General features: G+C 51.7%; 1 protein-coding gene across 1 annotated transcript in view; it reads left to right on the forward strand.

The window, feature by feature from the left end:
- Window positions 1–7,896: 7,896 nt before the first annotated feature.
- Window positions 7,897–15,790, forward strand: part of Znf541 (zinc finger protein 541) — a 15,578-nt gene continuing 7,684 nt past the window's right edge. Inside the window, exons 1-7 of the mRNA XM_013032572.1 lie at window positions 7,897–8,203; window positions 9,407–9,650; window positions 9,814–11,506; window positions 13,553–13,611; window positions 13,849–14,008; window positions 14,224–14,397; window positions 15,035–15,359. Of these exons, the coding sequence (XP_012888026.1) occupies window positions 7,897–8,203; window positions 9,407–9,650; window positions 9,814–11,506; window positions 13,553–13,611; window positions 13,849–14,008; window positions 14,224–14,397; window positions 15,035–15,359 (2,962 nt within the window). The remainder of the gene's footprint in view (window positions 8,204–9,406; window positions 9,651–9,813; window positions 11,507–13,552; window positions 13,612–13,848; window positions 14,009–14,223; window positions 14,398–15,034; window positions 15,360–15,790) is intronic.

The following is a 15,790-nucleotide window of genomic DNA, read 5'->3' on the forward strand; positions in this document are numbered from 1 at the left end:
CAGCCGCTGCTGAGGCCCGCGAGGCACGAGGCGCGAGGCCCCCGGCGCGCGAGCCCCCGGGGGCGGGTAAAACCCGGTTGCTGCTGCCCTTGCCCCCCTTGCCCTTGTCTCCCTACACCCCCTTTTTTGATCCCCCCACCCCTTTCCTCTAACTTCAGCCCTTTTCCCCTGCTGACACCCCCATTCGCCTCGGTATTTCTTTTTTAAGTCGAGGGGAGGGGCGGCGCCTCCCTTTCGAAGGACGCCCTCCACCCTGCGTCACGCACGCACCTTCTGCACCCCGACAGGCCCCGCTGCACCCCCGCAGCCCTTCCCCTTTTGGAGGAGGCTCCATCGGGGCTCCTGGCCTCGCTGCACCCGCTTTCCTTTCCTTCCCCGCCCCACCAGGCCCCAACTGCCCCCTCGCAGCCCCCCAGCTCGCGCCGCGGGCCCTACCCGACCGCCCTCCACACGGGCCCGCTGCACCCCGGCCTTGCATTCGCCCTGCCCTTCTAGGCCCTTCTGGCTCAGCACCCCACAACTGTTGAGGGGCTGGGGGGGGGGAAGGCCCAGTTGAGGGTCTTCAGCGCAAACAAAAACCTCTCCTAAGCCTTCCTGATCACGCCCCTCCCGTACTTTTAGGACGCTCTAGCAAAAGTACTGTGTTTTGTTTTGTCTTTCAATCAGTATTTGTTCTCCCCCCTCCACCCCAACTCCATTTGGGGGTCACTTCCCAGCAAAAATTCCTTCTCATCTGGACTCCCTTTTTTGAAATATTTTTTTTCTACTTAGAGCAAACCAACCCAAGTTCTTCCAGTATCTCATCTAATACTTATTTCTCCAATCCTTTCCTCCCCTTCAATTTAAGAACAAAAAGTTGCAATTTTTTCCCCCTTGCAAAACCCTCTTGGTCCCTTTCAGAGGTGAGGAGAGATAAAGAAATTTAAAATAATTTCTTTGTACTCACACAAGATTCCCCCTCCCAACTCCCCACTGATAGCTCCTCAGTTCAGTATTGCTTTTTTAAACTTTTTTCTTCCCAAAACTTATCTCCCACCCCTCTTTTTCAAACCTATCTCCTTGTTTCTTTTGATACCCAAGTTCTAATGATCCCTTCCTTCCCACTACCAGCTTTCAGATCAAAAGATATTGGATGCGTATTCTGAAATGACTACCCAGTTTTCCAGAAGTAAAATAGTCAAGGTCTGATTGTCACCCGAAGCCCCACCCCGTGGAGCTTAACTTGGTCTCACCTGTTCCCTAGAGAGTCACTCCCTTGCTCTTCTGGTGAGTCTCCATGATTGGTACTTGTCCCAATACACCTTTTCTGTCACATCCTTCTTTCCTTAGAATAGAATCAGTTTGATAGTATCTATACCAGTGGGGAGATCAAAGTAGTTCTTTTGGGGAATCTGATCAGGAAAAGTGGCATGTATTGCAGCTGGCTTCTTTGGAGGAATGCAGGCATTGATTAGATCGATATATTTCATTGTTGGTGTTTATTGCATAGGTTATTTTTTTTTCTTTCCTTGGAGCTTAGGGTAGTAACTAGGGCCTAATAGGCAGATTAAGGACGGTAGGAGGAAGGATTGTAGCTCACTGGATGGCTTGCTACAAGCCAAGTGATGCCAGCCAGTGGGAATAGCCAGGTGGAAAAGATATGCCAGAATTGCTAGGACTTCGTGTGTGTGTGTGTGTGTGTGTGTGTGTGAGAGAGAGAGAGAGAGAGAGAGAACACAGTTCTGGGGCTTGAACTCAGGGCCTGCATGTTGTCCCTGAGCTGCTTTTGCTCAAGGCTAGCACTCTACCACTTGAGCTACAGTGCCACTTTGGGCCTTTTCTGTTTATATGGTATTGAGGAATCAAACCCAGGGTTTCATGTATGCTAGACAAGCACTCTACCACAAAGCCACATTCCCAGCCCTTGCCAGTACTTTTTAATTCTGAGTAGTGGCCAGAAAATTCACATCGAATGAAACCTGATTTTGAAATTCTGGCAATGAATTTAATAGGCTAACATTTAAGGAGTTGAGGATTTTAGCTCAGTAATAAGCGTGCTTGCTTAGGGAGTACAAGGCCCTGAATTAGGTGGTCTCCAGGCACTGCAGCAAAAAATAATAATTGAATAAGCCAATAAGCATACCACCTACCAGTTTGGAATTTTGGTTTTTGAGTGTGTGTGTGTATGCAGCTCAAGGGGCTGGGTCCAGGGCCTTGTATATGCAGACCCTTTTATCACTCAGCTATATCTTCACTGCATTGTTTCTCTTAGGGACACTATCCTGAGTGCATGTGAACACACTAGACTTTTTCATTTTAGAGCAGTGATTCTCAGACTTTGTAGCTTAGATTTCCTTTACACTTAACAGTTATTGAGGAAAACTCCCAGAGAGTTTTGTTTATGTCAACCAGTATCTACTGATATGGGATATATTAGAAGTTGAATAAACTTTCGAGGTGTTCATTGATTGATTTTTTTTTTGGACCAGTGATGGATCTTGAACTCAGGGCACTGTTCCTGAGCTCTTTTTGTTCAAGTGCTGTACCACTTGGAGCCACAGGGCCACTTCCGGTTTTGTGGTGGTTAATCTGACAGACTTTCCTGTATGGGCTGGCTTTGAATTGTGATCCTCACATCTCAGCCTTCTGAGTAGCTAGGATTATAGGGGTGAGCCACCAGCACCTGTCTTATTGATTTTAACTATGCACTTGTAATGTACTGCATGAAGCAAGTGCTCTACTCAGCTACATCTGCAGACTAATAATTGATCTTAAAAGTAGCAGTAATAGAGCTGGGTTGCAGCTCAGTGTGAACATATTTGACTTCAGTGCATGACTCTGTGGATTTAATTCCCAGCACTGCAAAAATAAAATAGCAATAATAAAATTTAATAAGAATGTCATTGATTTACTACTTTTTTTTTTTGGTGGCACTGAGGCTTGAACTCAAGGTCTTGTGCTTACTTAAGCAAATGGTCTACTGCTTGAGCCATGCCCCAGTCCTAGTTTGCTTTTCAGATAGAAGTCTTACAGGTTTTCCCAGGACAGCCTTAAACCTCAGTCCTCACCTCAGCTTCTGGAGCAGTTGGAATTCTAGGAGTACATCTGGATTCTCATATCTGCTTTTTAATCCAACTTCTTGAGATAACAAGTCTTAGAACCTCTCAGAAGCTTCACAGAGTTTGAGCAAGACAGATAAATTCTGAATAGTATCACAAAACTGGTTTTGCCCCTTCCAACCCCCTGAAGACTCTTGAAAACCCCTTGTAGTCCCCAGCAATCACTTTATTATGAAAATTAATGTACTTGATTTTTAATGTTTATTTGCATTTCCTGCTAAAATCAGCTTTTGGAGAGTAAGAAACTGCGGTTTCATCCACTAGCTAACTCTAGAAAAGGATTTTCCTTTGTAAGTATCCTGGTTCTACTTTGTGAAAACCCGAAATCGACCCTCTGAATGAGTAATCAGAGAAATGAGTTAAGCATCGGTTAAAGTTATACATTGGTTCTATGGCTAGAGGAGGACTCTCACTTGATTTTTCAACTTGGAAATGGAGGTACTGAGGGTTGGGCAGGTGTCCCAATCTCAAGTGTGTAATAATAGCAGAAGGACTTTCAACTCAGATCACTCACAGTTGGATCCAAACTGATTTGGGCCAAGTGTACTTCTTTGAGCCTCATTTTCCTCACCATGAAATAAAGTTAATAACATAGTACATGTCCCAAAGAGGTATATGAGAACTAAAGAAAATATAAGCGATTATAGTAGTTCTTTGGTACATAATAAAGCCTCAATAAATATTCACTGCTATTTATTTTTATTATAATTTTTCTTTCAGGTTGAGGTTAGGTTTATCCATGCAGTGAAGTAGTATATATATATATTTTTTTTATTATTTAGCCATAAAAATGAAATACGGATACGTGCTATGGTGTGAATGAACCTTTAAAACATTATGCTTAGTGAAGGATGCCAGACACAGAATGATTTCATTTGTGTGATATGGGCAGCATCTGAACAGACCTTTATTTATTTACTTACTTTTGTGTTAGTCCTAGAGCTTGAACTCAGGGTCTGGGTGCTGTCCCTGAGCTTTTTTTTTGGCCGGTTGTGGGGCTTGAACTCTGGGCCTAGGCACTGTCCCTCAGCTCTTCAGCTCAAGGTGAGCGTTCTACCACTTGAGCCACAGTGCCACTTCTGGTTTTCTAGTGGTTTATTGGAGGTAAGAGTTTCACGGACTTTCCTGCCCAGGCTGGCTTTGAACCGTGATCCTTAGATCTCAGCCTCCTGACTGAGCTTTTTGGTCCAGTCCTGGGGCCTGAACTCTGGGCCTGGGTGCTGTCCCTCAGCTCTTCAGCTCAAGGCTAGCACTCTACCACTTGAGCCACAGCGCCACTTCCAGCTTTTTTTTTTTTTCTGCTTATGTGGTGCTGAGGAATCGAACCCAAGGCCTCATGTATGTAAGGCAAGTGCTCTACCACTGAGCTACTTTCCCAGCGCTTTTTTTTTTTTCTCAAGGCTAGTGCTCTACCTCTTGAGTTATAGCTCTACTTCTTGCTTTTGGGTGATTAATTGTAGATAAAAATTTCATGGACTTTCTTGCCCCTGGCTGGCTTCAAACCATGATCCTCTGATCTCAATCTTCTGAGTAGCTAGGATAAGAGACATGAGCTCCTGGCTAAGACTATATTTTTTGTTAGTTTGCATGCCTCTTCATGGGGCACTTTGAATGTTTGAATGCTGTAATATTTTATTTATTTTTTATTTAGTTAGTCCTGGGGCTTGAACTCTGGGTCTAGGCTCTATCCCTAAGTTTCTTTTGCTCAAGGCTATGGCTGTACACTTTGAACTACAGCACCTGGCTTTTTCTGAGTAGTTTACTAGAGATGAGTCTCATGGACTTCCCTGCCTGGGCTGATTGCAACCAGGATCCTTAGCCTCCTGAATAGCTAGGATTACAGGTGTGAGCCACCAGCAGTGTTTTAAAATGGAAACTCTGGGAGTCAGATTCTTCCCTGAGCCCCTAGGGTTGGTTGTTGCCACTTGTGTGTTGTAATTGTTTTGTGGCTTTTTAAACTGGTTAGTTTGGGTAATACTGTATTCTTTGTTCTGTGTGATCAGTGAAGTCATGCACTAAGTTTAGTGGTGAAGTAGTGACTTAAAAAAGATTTCCCTAGATGCCTGGAGCAGGAAACACAACAAAACCCGCAGCCTTTTTATCTGGCTGTGAGCCCTGAGGCCTGCCTTCCCACTCAGCCAGGCTGGCCACAGCCCTGCCTTGGCCTTTGCCTCTTGCTCACACAGAGCAAGGCTTGACCTTGCTCAGAGAGTCTTTTTAGGTCTAAGTCACAGCCTTCTATAGTCTCAGGAATCTATGGAAGATTTAAAAAAAATTTTTTTCTGTCAATTGCGGGGTTTGAACTCTGGGCCTGGGCGCTGTCCCTGAGTTCTTCAGCTCAAGGTGAGTGCTCTTCCACTTGAGTCACAGCGCCACTTCTGGTTTTCTGGTGGTTCATTGGAGATAAGAGGCTTGGGCTGGAGGGCTGGGAAGGTGGCTCAGTGGTAGAGCGCTTACCTTGCATGCATGAGGCCCTGGGTTCGATTCCTCAGCACCACATAAGCAAAAAGAAAAAAGCAGGAAGTGGTGCTGTGGCTCAAGAGGTAGAGCGCTAGCCTTGAGCTGAAGAGCTGAGGGACAGCACCCAGGCCCAGAGTTCAGGCCCCACGACCGGACCCCCCCCCCAAAAAAAAGAGTCTTGGGCTGGGAAGGTGGCCAGTGGTAGAGCGCTTGCCTTGCATGCATGAGGCCCTGGGTTCGATTCCTTAGCACCATATATGCAAAAGGAGAAAAGCCGGAAGTGGTGCTGTGGCTCAAAGTGGTAGAGCGCTAGCCTTGAGCTAAAGAGCTGAGGGACAGTGCCCAGGCCCAGAGTTCAGGCCCCACGACCGGAACCAAAAAAAAAAAAAAAGTCTTATGGACTTTTCTGCCCAGGCTGGCTTTGAACCATGATCCTCAGATCTCAGGCTCCTGAGTAGCTATGATTATAGGTGTGAGGCACTGGGCACCCAGCTTATGGAAGCTTTAAGTAAACAAAGTCTATATTTACATTAGAGTTCACCCATGACATTGTGCAATTCTTTTTTTAAGTGATTATTTGCATACAGGATTTGTTTTTAAATTTTTATTTTATTGTAAAGGTGATATACAGAAGGGTTACAGTTGCATCAGTAAGGTATGGTACATTTCTTGTCGGACATTTTTACCCCCTCCCTCGTTTTCTCTCAGTTTCCCTCCCTGCACTGTGCTTTTTTTTTTTTTTTGTCAATCATGGGATTTGAACTCTAGGCCTGGGCGCTGTCCCTGAGCTCTTCAGCTCAAGGCTAGATCTCTACCACTTGAGCCACAGCACCACTTGTAGCTTTTTCTGTTTATGTGGTGCTGAGGAATCAACTCAGGGCCTCATGTGAGTGAGGCAAGCACTCTACCACTGAGCCACCTTCCCAGCCCTGACTTTTGCCTTTTCTAGGACATCATGTAGTTGGAGCCAAACAACATGCTTCCTTCTCATACTGCCTTTTTCACCCTTTGAGGTTTCCCATCTCTCTTGACAGTTTGACGGTTCCCTATTTTATGGCAGGATAATGTCCCTGCTGGCTGAATGTAAGAGTTTTGCATCCATTTACCTATTGAGGGACTTCTTGGTGGCTTATACATTTGAGCAGTTGTGAATAAAACTGTAATAAACATCTGTGTGCAGGTTTCTGTGTAGCCATCCATTTCCAGCTGCAATAGGTAAATCTCTAGGTGTGCAGCTGCTGGCTCATGTGAGATTATATTTAGCTAAGAACTTCAAAGCTCTTATCCCACAAAGCATCTGACTGCCTGAGTAATAGGCTTTGCTTCAGGCTGCAGTGGCTGGTTCACTTTCTTTATGATATTTTCAATAAATGCCCTCCACATTACCCAGCTCTTCCTTGAGAAAGTGCCAAGTTGAGCAAAATAAGGGTGAGACCTTTGCCTTAATCTGTCAGGGAGCCACATTTTTTGCCAGTTCTAGGGTTCTAGGGCTTGAACTCAGGGCCTAGGCACTGTTCCTGAGCTTCTTTTGCTCAAAGCTAGCACTCTAGCATTTGAGCCACAGCGCCACTTCCAGCTTTTTCTATGTATGTGGTACTGAGGAATGGAACCCAGAGCTTCATGCATGCTAGGCAAGCACTCTACCACTAAGCCACCTTCCTAGCCCAGAACCGCAATTCTTTGAGAACAAAATTCTCTGTTCCTTCCAGCACCAGGAGGCGGTACCAGATACCTGGGCCAGGTTGTTGTCTTTGCTCTCCACTGCCAAGCCAGGGGCATGATGAAGCCTGGGTAAGTTAAAGCACTGCCCACTCTACCACCAGCTTCTGTCATCTTTTTTCCTGATAGGGACTTGCTTGGAGGCTGAAAAACCTTGGGTTGTTTCCCAGAGTCATTGTTGCTGTTTTTGCAGTACTGGGGTTTGAACTCAGGACCTCCAACTTGCCAGGCAGGCACTCTACCACTTGAGCCACACCCCAGCCCTCTTTGTTTTAGTTATTTTTCAGGTAGGGTCTGACATTTTTGTCCAGGCTAAAGAAAGAGTTGCATTCAGTCCAGCATGTGCAAGGAATTCGTGCCTCTCTCTTCGTGTACAGATAAGGACACCAGAAGCTCAATGGCTTCCCAGGTCCCGTGGCTTTTAAGTGGCCAAGCACAGACCTGGTTAGGCCTGCTTGAGTTTCAAGGCCACGCTCTGCCCATTTGGCTGCAGATTCTGATTCCCCCGTGTTGGTTTGCAGGAACTAGTCACCGCCAGGTGCTCTCTCCTTTCCGACTCCTTACACAGCCTGGCTCATCTGCAGAGTGGCTTTTGGCCAAGACCGGGCAGAGGAGAGCCATGGACCCGTACAGCCCTGAGGACGAGGGTGCCCTTCCATCAGAAATGCACCTTCCTTCCTTCTCAGACAGCCAGGGGCTCAACTGCAACGACACTGTCAGCCGGGACCTGGGGCCCAGCACTCGAGACCTGCTCTATGCTGGCCTCAGCGGTTTAGACCTGGACCCCAGTCTCCCAGCATCAGACATGCCCAGTGAGGTGCTGGAGGACAACTTGGATACTTTGTCCCTGTACTCAGGGAAGGACGGTGACTCTGTGAAGCTGTTGGAGGAATATGCAGACTCCGAATCTCAGACTTCCTTGCAAGGTAAGACTGCCTGCCTGGGTGGAAGGGCCTAACAGGATGCTCAGGAGTTCTTCCAACCATCCAGGGGTGATTCTGCATGGGTCAGTGTAGACAAGCCTCCTTTACTAGCGACCCAGGGACCTGTGGCTTTTTATGTCCCTGTCCCACCCAGATGACCTAAAGTCAACTGCCCTGTAATCTTCTTTCCCCAAGCCTGACTCTGTGTTCCTTGGAACAAGAGAGACATGTGTGCTCTTCCTCTACCTGCTGAACTTTTCCGAACTGAGGATACCTCCCCTCTCCCACCTGAGTGTCCCGTCTCCTCAGCTGGTGCTCAGGCAACTCAGTCTGTATCCCCAAGGGATACAGAAAAGGTGGGAGATTCCGAACAGGAAAAAAAAAGGAGGAAAAAAAATAGACCCATCATCCTAGCAGTGAATCGCAATCTCAGTTCCACTCCAATTCCTTTTTCTTTCTTCACATCTGTACCAGTTCGGTTGGGCACTTGGCAGCTTTTTGTCAGGAGCATGTCAAACATATGCTTTCATGTGCTGGGTTTTATTTGGAAGGCTTGCATCAGAGGCCACTTAAACCCTAATATAAGCTAGGCACGGTGGCACATACCTGTCATCCCATATCTGCTGGAGGTAGAAGCAGGAGGATCTTGAGTTCAAGGCTGTGACTTGAGACTCTTACTTGAAAATGAAATGCAAACAAAAGGGCTGGAGACGTGGCACTATCTTGCCCACATGCTTTGAGGTCCTGGGTTCAATCTGCAGGACTGGAAAAACTCTCTTCACACCCTCTTGACACCATGTAGGGTCAGGAGGAAAAGCAATGGGAAGGTTAATGTGCTTGCAGGAGCTCTTTGTAGAAAGCCACCTCTGAAGTAAAAAGCCTAGAGCAGACCCGGCTGGATGAGTGCAGGGACTCACACTTTTGCCCTGCAGATTGCCCTTCTGTGGGTGCAGGTGAAGGTGTAGGCTCAAGCTCTGCCTGTCATGTCACTCAGCTGCCATTCCTGTCCCTCTGCACCAGGCATGGAACCAGGTACGGCCCTGTGGGTGGGGCCTGATCAGGGCCCTCGTTCCCTCCTGGTGCTCCTGAGCTGCTGGAAGTCCAGGTCTTGGCCCGTCCTTGCAAAACCTTCACTCAGGAGAGCTGCAGAGCATCCTCGGGGGGTGTCCTGGGCTGTGATAACCTGTGCTTTCTCCCTCTGTCTAGACCTGGGGCTAGGCGCCCTGAAGGTGCCTAAAGAGGCCGATGAAGGCGGCAGGGCCACCTCAGGGAGCGCACGGAAAGGCAAGCGGCAGCACAGCTCCCCCCAGAACCCACTCCTGGACTGCAGCCTTTGTGGAAAGGTGTTCAGCAGTGCCAGCTCCCTCAGCAAGCACTACCTGACGCACAGCCAGGAGAGGAAGCACGTCTGCAAAGTCTGCAGCAAGGCCTTCAAGCGGCAGGACCACCTGTACGTAGACAATGGAGTGCTGACTCCTGCTCCTCTCCCCATCCAACCTTGGGGTTCAGTAGGTTTTGTTTAGTTCTGATAAAGGGTGATCCAAGGGCAGGGTGGTGGAGGTCAGTCCCTACCAGGTCATCTTTTCAGCCACATCTCCTGTGTGTGCCCGCAGAACCGGGCACATGCTCACGCACCAGAAGACCAAGCCTTTCGTGTGCATCGAGCAGGGCTGCAGCAAGAGCTACTGCGATTACCGCTCCCTGCGCCGACACTACGAGGTGCAGCACGGCCTGTGCATCCTGCGGGAGGCCCCACCCGAAGAGGAAGCCTTCGGGGACCCCCCGCATCCGGACCTGCCGCCCCCCAGCGCCCTGCGGCCCCCAGGGCCCCCTGAAGCCAGGTCCCCCAGCTCGGTGTTGCCCAACCGCGACCTGCTGCGCTGCATTGTGAGCAGCATCGTGCACCAGAAGATCCCGTCCCCCGGGCCGGCCCTGGCGGGGCCTTCCGAGGGCGACGGGCGGGGCGCCGGGTCCTCCTCCTGCACCCCGGCGGCGGCCCCGGGAGCTCCAGGGGGCGCCGAGGGGCCTGAGGATCCCCAGCCCCCGAGGACGGAGGCGGCCGCGGAGGATGCGCGCGCAGCTGCGCCGTCCAGGGCGGCGGAGAACGGTGCCCTCGACGCCCCGGAGCTGGAGCCGCCGCCGCAGCCCCCGGCCCGGGAGAGCTGGGCCGAGGGCGGCGCCCTGCCCGCCCGACTGCCACTCTTCCGAGGCGCCGCCGCGGGCGCCCCGACGCCAGGCCACAGCTTCCCGTGGCTGCGGAGCCTGCCGGGTTGCCCCAAGGGCAAGGGCGGCGGGGTCCTGGTGCTGCACAAGGCCCCGGAGCCCCGCGCCGAGCCCGGCCCCGCCGAGCCCGCGCCCGGCGGCGCCGCCGAAGACCCGCCGGCCCCCAAGGCGCCCGGCGAGGCGTGCGCAGCGGACGAGGACAACAACGGCTGGCCTTCCCGGAGGAGCAAGCCCGAGGACGGCGAGCCCCTGTCCTGGCCGAGCCCCGGGGAGCCGGACGGGCCCGGCGCGGCCGAGGCGGCCCCGCTCTTCCGGCAGCTGCTGCTGAAGTCGCAGGAGGCGCTGGCGGGCCACGAGCAGGTGCAGATGCTGCAGGTGCTGTCGGCGTCCCAGCGCCTCTTCGCCCCGCGCCCCGCCGACGCCCGGCAGGCGGCCCTCAAGTCGCTGCAGGGAGCCTGGCCGCAGCAGCCGCCCCCGCCGGCCCCCGCCGCCGCGGACGCCCTCCAGGGGGGCCCCGGACACCCCGAGCCCGAGGGCTCTCCGGCCCGCAGGAGGAAGACGGCGCCCGCCGCGCCCAGGGAGACCTCGCCCAGTGGCACCCGGCGGGACGCCAAGGGCGGCCTCAAGGTGGCCTCCGCCCCGCCGTCGCTCCCAGCGCCCCTGGAGGCGTCCCGGAACCCCGACATCTCTTCTCTGGCCAAGCACTTGCGCTCTTCCAAAGGGACCTTGGACCTGGGGGACATCTTCCCCGCCGCGGGCGCGCGGCAGCCCCAGCACGGGGCAGAGGAGCCGCCCGGAGCCCCGCTGCCCGGGAAGCAGGCCCAAGCCGACGGCTGCGCGGTCGCCGGGGCCACGAGGCCCGACAAGGGCCCAGCCTGCCCCCGAGGGGCCAGCTACCGGCTGTTCTCGGGGAACCCCAGAGCCCAGCGCTTCTCCGGCTTCCGGAAGGACAAGGTGAAGATGGACGTGTGCTGCGCTGCGTCTCCCAGCCAGGTGGCCATGGCCTCCTTCTCGTCCAGTGGGCCTCCCGCCGATCCTGGCCGCGATGTGAAGTCCAAGCTGACCATATTCAACAGAATCCAGGTACCCAATACTGGGGACCCAACTCAGGGCGTCATACAAGACATCCTATCTACCACTTGATCCCTTTTTAGTTACCTTGGATCTCCTTCTATGTCCAGGTGGGCCTGGCCTGTGGTCCTCTTGGGATGTTGGGAATGACTACCCAATCCGTTGTGCCTCCCCTACCGGTAGCTGCAGTAATGGGTTGAGATGGAGCCCCCCATACTTAACTCACCCAGCTGCCCTCTGTCTGCAAGCCCCCAATCACTGCCTCCCACACAGCTGGGTTTACAGGATTACAGGCTTGAGCTTGAAGGGGAAGACCATGGAGAGGTGACCAGAGCACTGTTATGTCACTGTTATGTCACTAAGCTTTTTTTGTTGATTGTTTTCTTTTGCCTCCTGTTGCCTTCTGGATTTGTCTCCTTAAGTTCTTCAGAGGAGATGAAGGTAGAGAGCCCCCACCCTCCCGCCTCCTTAAGTACTTCTGCCTGATATGTGTGTTTTCTACTGGAAGGTGGCCTGCTGTGTGGCCCACCCTAATTCGCTTTAGCCTGGGTCCTCCTGCTTCACGCTTAAGGACCTACTCTGAGGTGTCTAGCCGCACCCCTTAGTCAGCCCACATCCTTCTCATTGCCCCACTCCTATCTAGTGTTTTGTTTTGTTTTGCTTTGCTTTATTACTCAAAATCTTGAGCACCTGACCTTTTGAAAGTGTGCGGTTCAGTAGTTTTTAGTGGATTCATGAGGTTCACCGCTATGTGACAACTTCATCCCCTTACATCTGTCTGTTGTCACCCCTAATCTTTCTACCTGCCTATCATCTCTCCATCCTCTGAGCCTTTTCTATGGAGCTGCCTCTTCTGGGCATCTCAGAGAAGTGGATCATACACTGGGGCCCTTTGTGCCTGGCTCCTGTCACTTAGCACTGTGTTCCCAAGATTCATGTGTGTTCCTGTGCAAGTCTGGGCTTCGTTTGTTTCTTTTATGGTTGAGCCATATGCTGGTGGATGGATAGACTAGAGTTTCTTTAGCTATTCATGGGTGGGCTGTTTCCCTCTTAGCTATTGTGAACATGGCTGTGTGAGCATGTTTGCCCAGCTGCTTGTGTGGATGCATGCTCTTGTGTTTTTTTTGTTGTTGTTGGGTCCGGTTGTGGGGTCTGAACTCTGGGCCTGAGCGCTGTCCCTCAGCTCTTCAGCTCAAGGCTAGCACTCTACCACTTGAGCCACAGCACCACTTCCGGCTTTTTTTTTCTTTTTGCTTATGTGGTGCTGAGGAATGGAACCCAGGGCCTCATGCATGCAAGGCAAGCGCTCTACCACTGAGCCACCTTCCCAGCCCTTCATTATGGCTTTTGACAGTCTCACTATGCAACCTAGTCTCATGGAACTCAATGTGTGTGCCAAACTTATGATCCTTTCTCAGCTTCCCAAAGGCTGGGGTTACAGTCATGTATGACCATGCCTGGCTGTTTTCTATCTTCATGCCTGTAGCACCTTGTGGTTTTGTTTTGCCTTTTTATTATGGATAATAATGCTGAACACCCTCTCATTGGCTTCTTAGCTATTGGTGTAACTTTTTTTTTTGTCGGTGGTGGGACTTGAACTCTGGGCCTGGGCGCTGTCCCTGCGCTCTTCAGCTCAAGGCGTACACTCTACTGTTTGAGCCACAGTGCCACTTCCAGTTTTCTAGTGATTTATTTGGAGATAAGAGTCTCACAGACTTTCCTGCCCAGGCTGGCTTTGAAACGAGATCCTCGATCTTAGCCTCCTGAGTAGCTAGGATTACAGGCGTGAGCCACTGGTACCTGGCTTCAGATATGTGAGTTATAAACATCCTCTCCCATTCTGTGCTAGCATTTGTAGGATAAAAGTTTTCCATTGTAATGAAGTCCCAATTTGTTTTTGGTCTTTCATTTTGCTTTGGTGTCTTACCTAAGAGTCCATTACCTAATCCAAGGGTATAAAATCTTCCTCTGGTGGTATTCCCTCAGGATCTGTTAGCTGTGGATCTTCAGTGCCTTCTCGTTTCTGTTGTGTGGACCCATATGTGTTTTCTTGTACAGGGTGGAAACATCTACAGGCTCCCTCATCCAATGAAGGAGGAGAACGTGGCAGGTGGATGGTAAGTTAGGAAGCCCTCCTGTCCTGGCTGGGCTCTCCCTGCGGCAGAGTCCTTGGTGGCCCTGGTGGTGGGGGGGGATGAGCTGGAGGCCTTCCATCCAGAAGAGGCTCTGCTGGCCTAGAGACTTTGAGTATGGCCTGCATGTTGAAAGGTTTGTCAATCGTGACCAGTGGATATGAGTTAAAAGCAAAATACAATAATCATTCTTTCCATTCTCCTTGCTTCGTCTGCCCATAGCCACCAGCCCAATGGGGGTCCCACTGATTGGACAGAACCAAGGAGCACTTTTGTCTGCAAAAACTGCAGCCAGATGTTCTACACCGAGAAGGGGCTGAGCAGCCACATGTGCTTCCACAGTGACCAGTGGCCATCACCCCGGGGGAAGCAGGAACAGCAGGTAAAGGGGCTGGAGAGGCTTCTGGGGCCAATGGCAGCTAAAGGCAGCATCCTGGGAGAAGGCCTTCGGGATTGGCTGCTCTAGGACAGGACCCTCCCCCCTTTACCAGGCAGGAACTCAGCAGTTGCTCCCTCTGGTCCAGGCCCCCCAGCTTCCCTGCTTGGGAATCTGAAGTGGCCATGACACTTAGAGACCCTTCACTTCTTTATGTTTAGGGATTTGGCACCGAGTTTTGCAAACCATCAAGACAGGTGCTAAGGCCGGACGGGGATGGACAGAGTCCCCCAGGAGGCAGGAAGTCCTTGGACAGCATGGCCACCGCCCCTCTTGTGATCCCCTTGTCAGTCCCTGTGACTCCAGCACCTCGCCGCCTGGGAGGTGCAGCCAAGGTGGGTGCTTATCTAGAAGTACTGATTGGATCTCTCCTTCAGTACTCCTGGAGTCCTATGCTGGCCCAGCCCCATAGAGGACACAGACTTGAGCCAGACAGTGATGGCCCAGATTCCTCAGGGAATGAGGGGCACACAGAGTCTGTGAGCCTCAAGCTGAGACCCTAAAGCTAAGGAGTGAGCTAGAGGGGTGGCATGGTTTGTGCAGGTGAAGGGGGCACTGTGAAGCGGGGTTCACCTCCTTAGCCTGCATGAGGACCACACTGGAGTGGTTCTGCTGCATTCGGGGATGGTGTCTGGTCCCCTTCGGCCCTGCTGGGTCCACATTTCGGTCCCAGGAGCCCCTGGCATTGGTGGAATAGGTTTTCATTAGTCACACTGCCACCTGGTGTCTCTGATGCTGTCCCCACACCTCTTACCAGGAGCATAGGAGGGTAGAGCCTCGGCTGCCAGCAGAGCGCAGCATCCCAGCTCTGGCACAGGGATGGCTGGGCAGTGCCCAAGACAACCCTACCCAGCCTCCCAGGCTGAGGGGTCAGGTGTGGCCCCACTGGGTGTGCCTGTCCCATGAGGCCAGTCAGAAGACTTGAGCGGTGCTATAGGTGGCCTCCATTGACTCTGGGCTCTCTTGCGCCAGGGACAAGAAAAAGATGGGGAAGAGAGAGACAGCAAGGACAGCCGGCAGCAGAGGAAGCGGAAGAAGCGCCCACAGCCCCAGGCGCTGCTCCTGCCTGCCCCACCCTCTGCACTGGGCGAGCCAGCGCCAGGGGGAGGCTGCCACCAGAGCTGCCTGCCCTCCCCTGTGCTCCTGGTAGACCACCTCCTGAAGGGCCTGTTCCAGTGCTCCCCCTACACCCCACCACCCATGCTTAGCCCCATCCGGGAGGGCTCTGGGCTCTACTTCAACACGCTCTGCCCTGTACCCCAGGCGGGGCCCTACCAGCTCTTCAGCTCTGTGCTTGGTGAGTAGTACAGACCAAGGCGCATCTCCTTGGCCATGCTATGCCTCCCTGTGATATCGGGTCCAGTGTTCTCTCTGGTGTTGCTGCTGAGTAGTGTCCCAGGATCCCTAGCGGGCCAGCACCCACTACATGCATACAGTGTTGCAGACAGAAGGAATACGGAGGCCATTTAGTCAGAGCAATCTCTGTCTGACCTTCTGTGTCATTTCCTTAATGGCACTATGAAAGTGTAACATTATACTCTTTTAGTCTTCCTTTTTTTTTTTTTTTTTGTCTTAGTACTGGGGCTTGAACTCAGGGCCCGAGTGTTATCCTTTTGCTCTTTTTTTTTCTCACATTTTTTTATTGTGAAAATACTGTACAGAGGGGTTACAATTACATGGGCAAGATAATGAGTACATTTCTTATCAAGCATTGTAGCTTCCTCCTTT

This window comes from Dipodomys ordii, unplaced genomic scaffold (assembly GCF_000151885.1).
Source record: "Dipodomys ordii isolate 6190 unplaced genomic scaffold, Dord_2.0 Scaffold156, whole genome shotgun sequence".
NCBI classification, from domain to species: Eukaryota; Metazoa; Chordata; class Mammalia; order Rodentia; family Heteromyidae; genus Dipodomys; species Dipodomys ordii.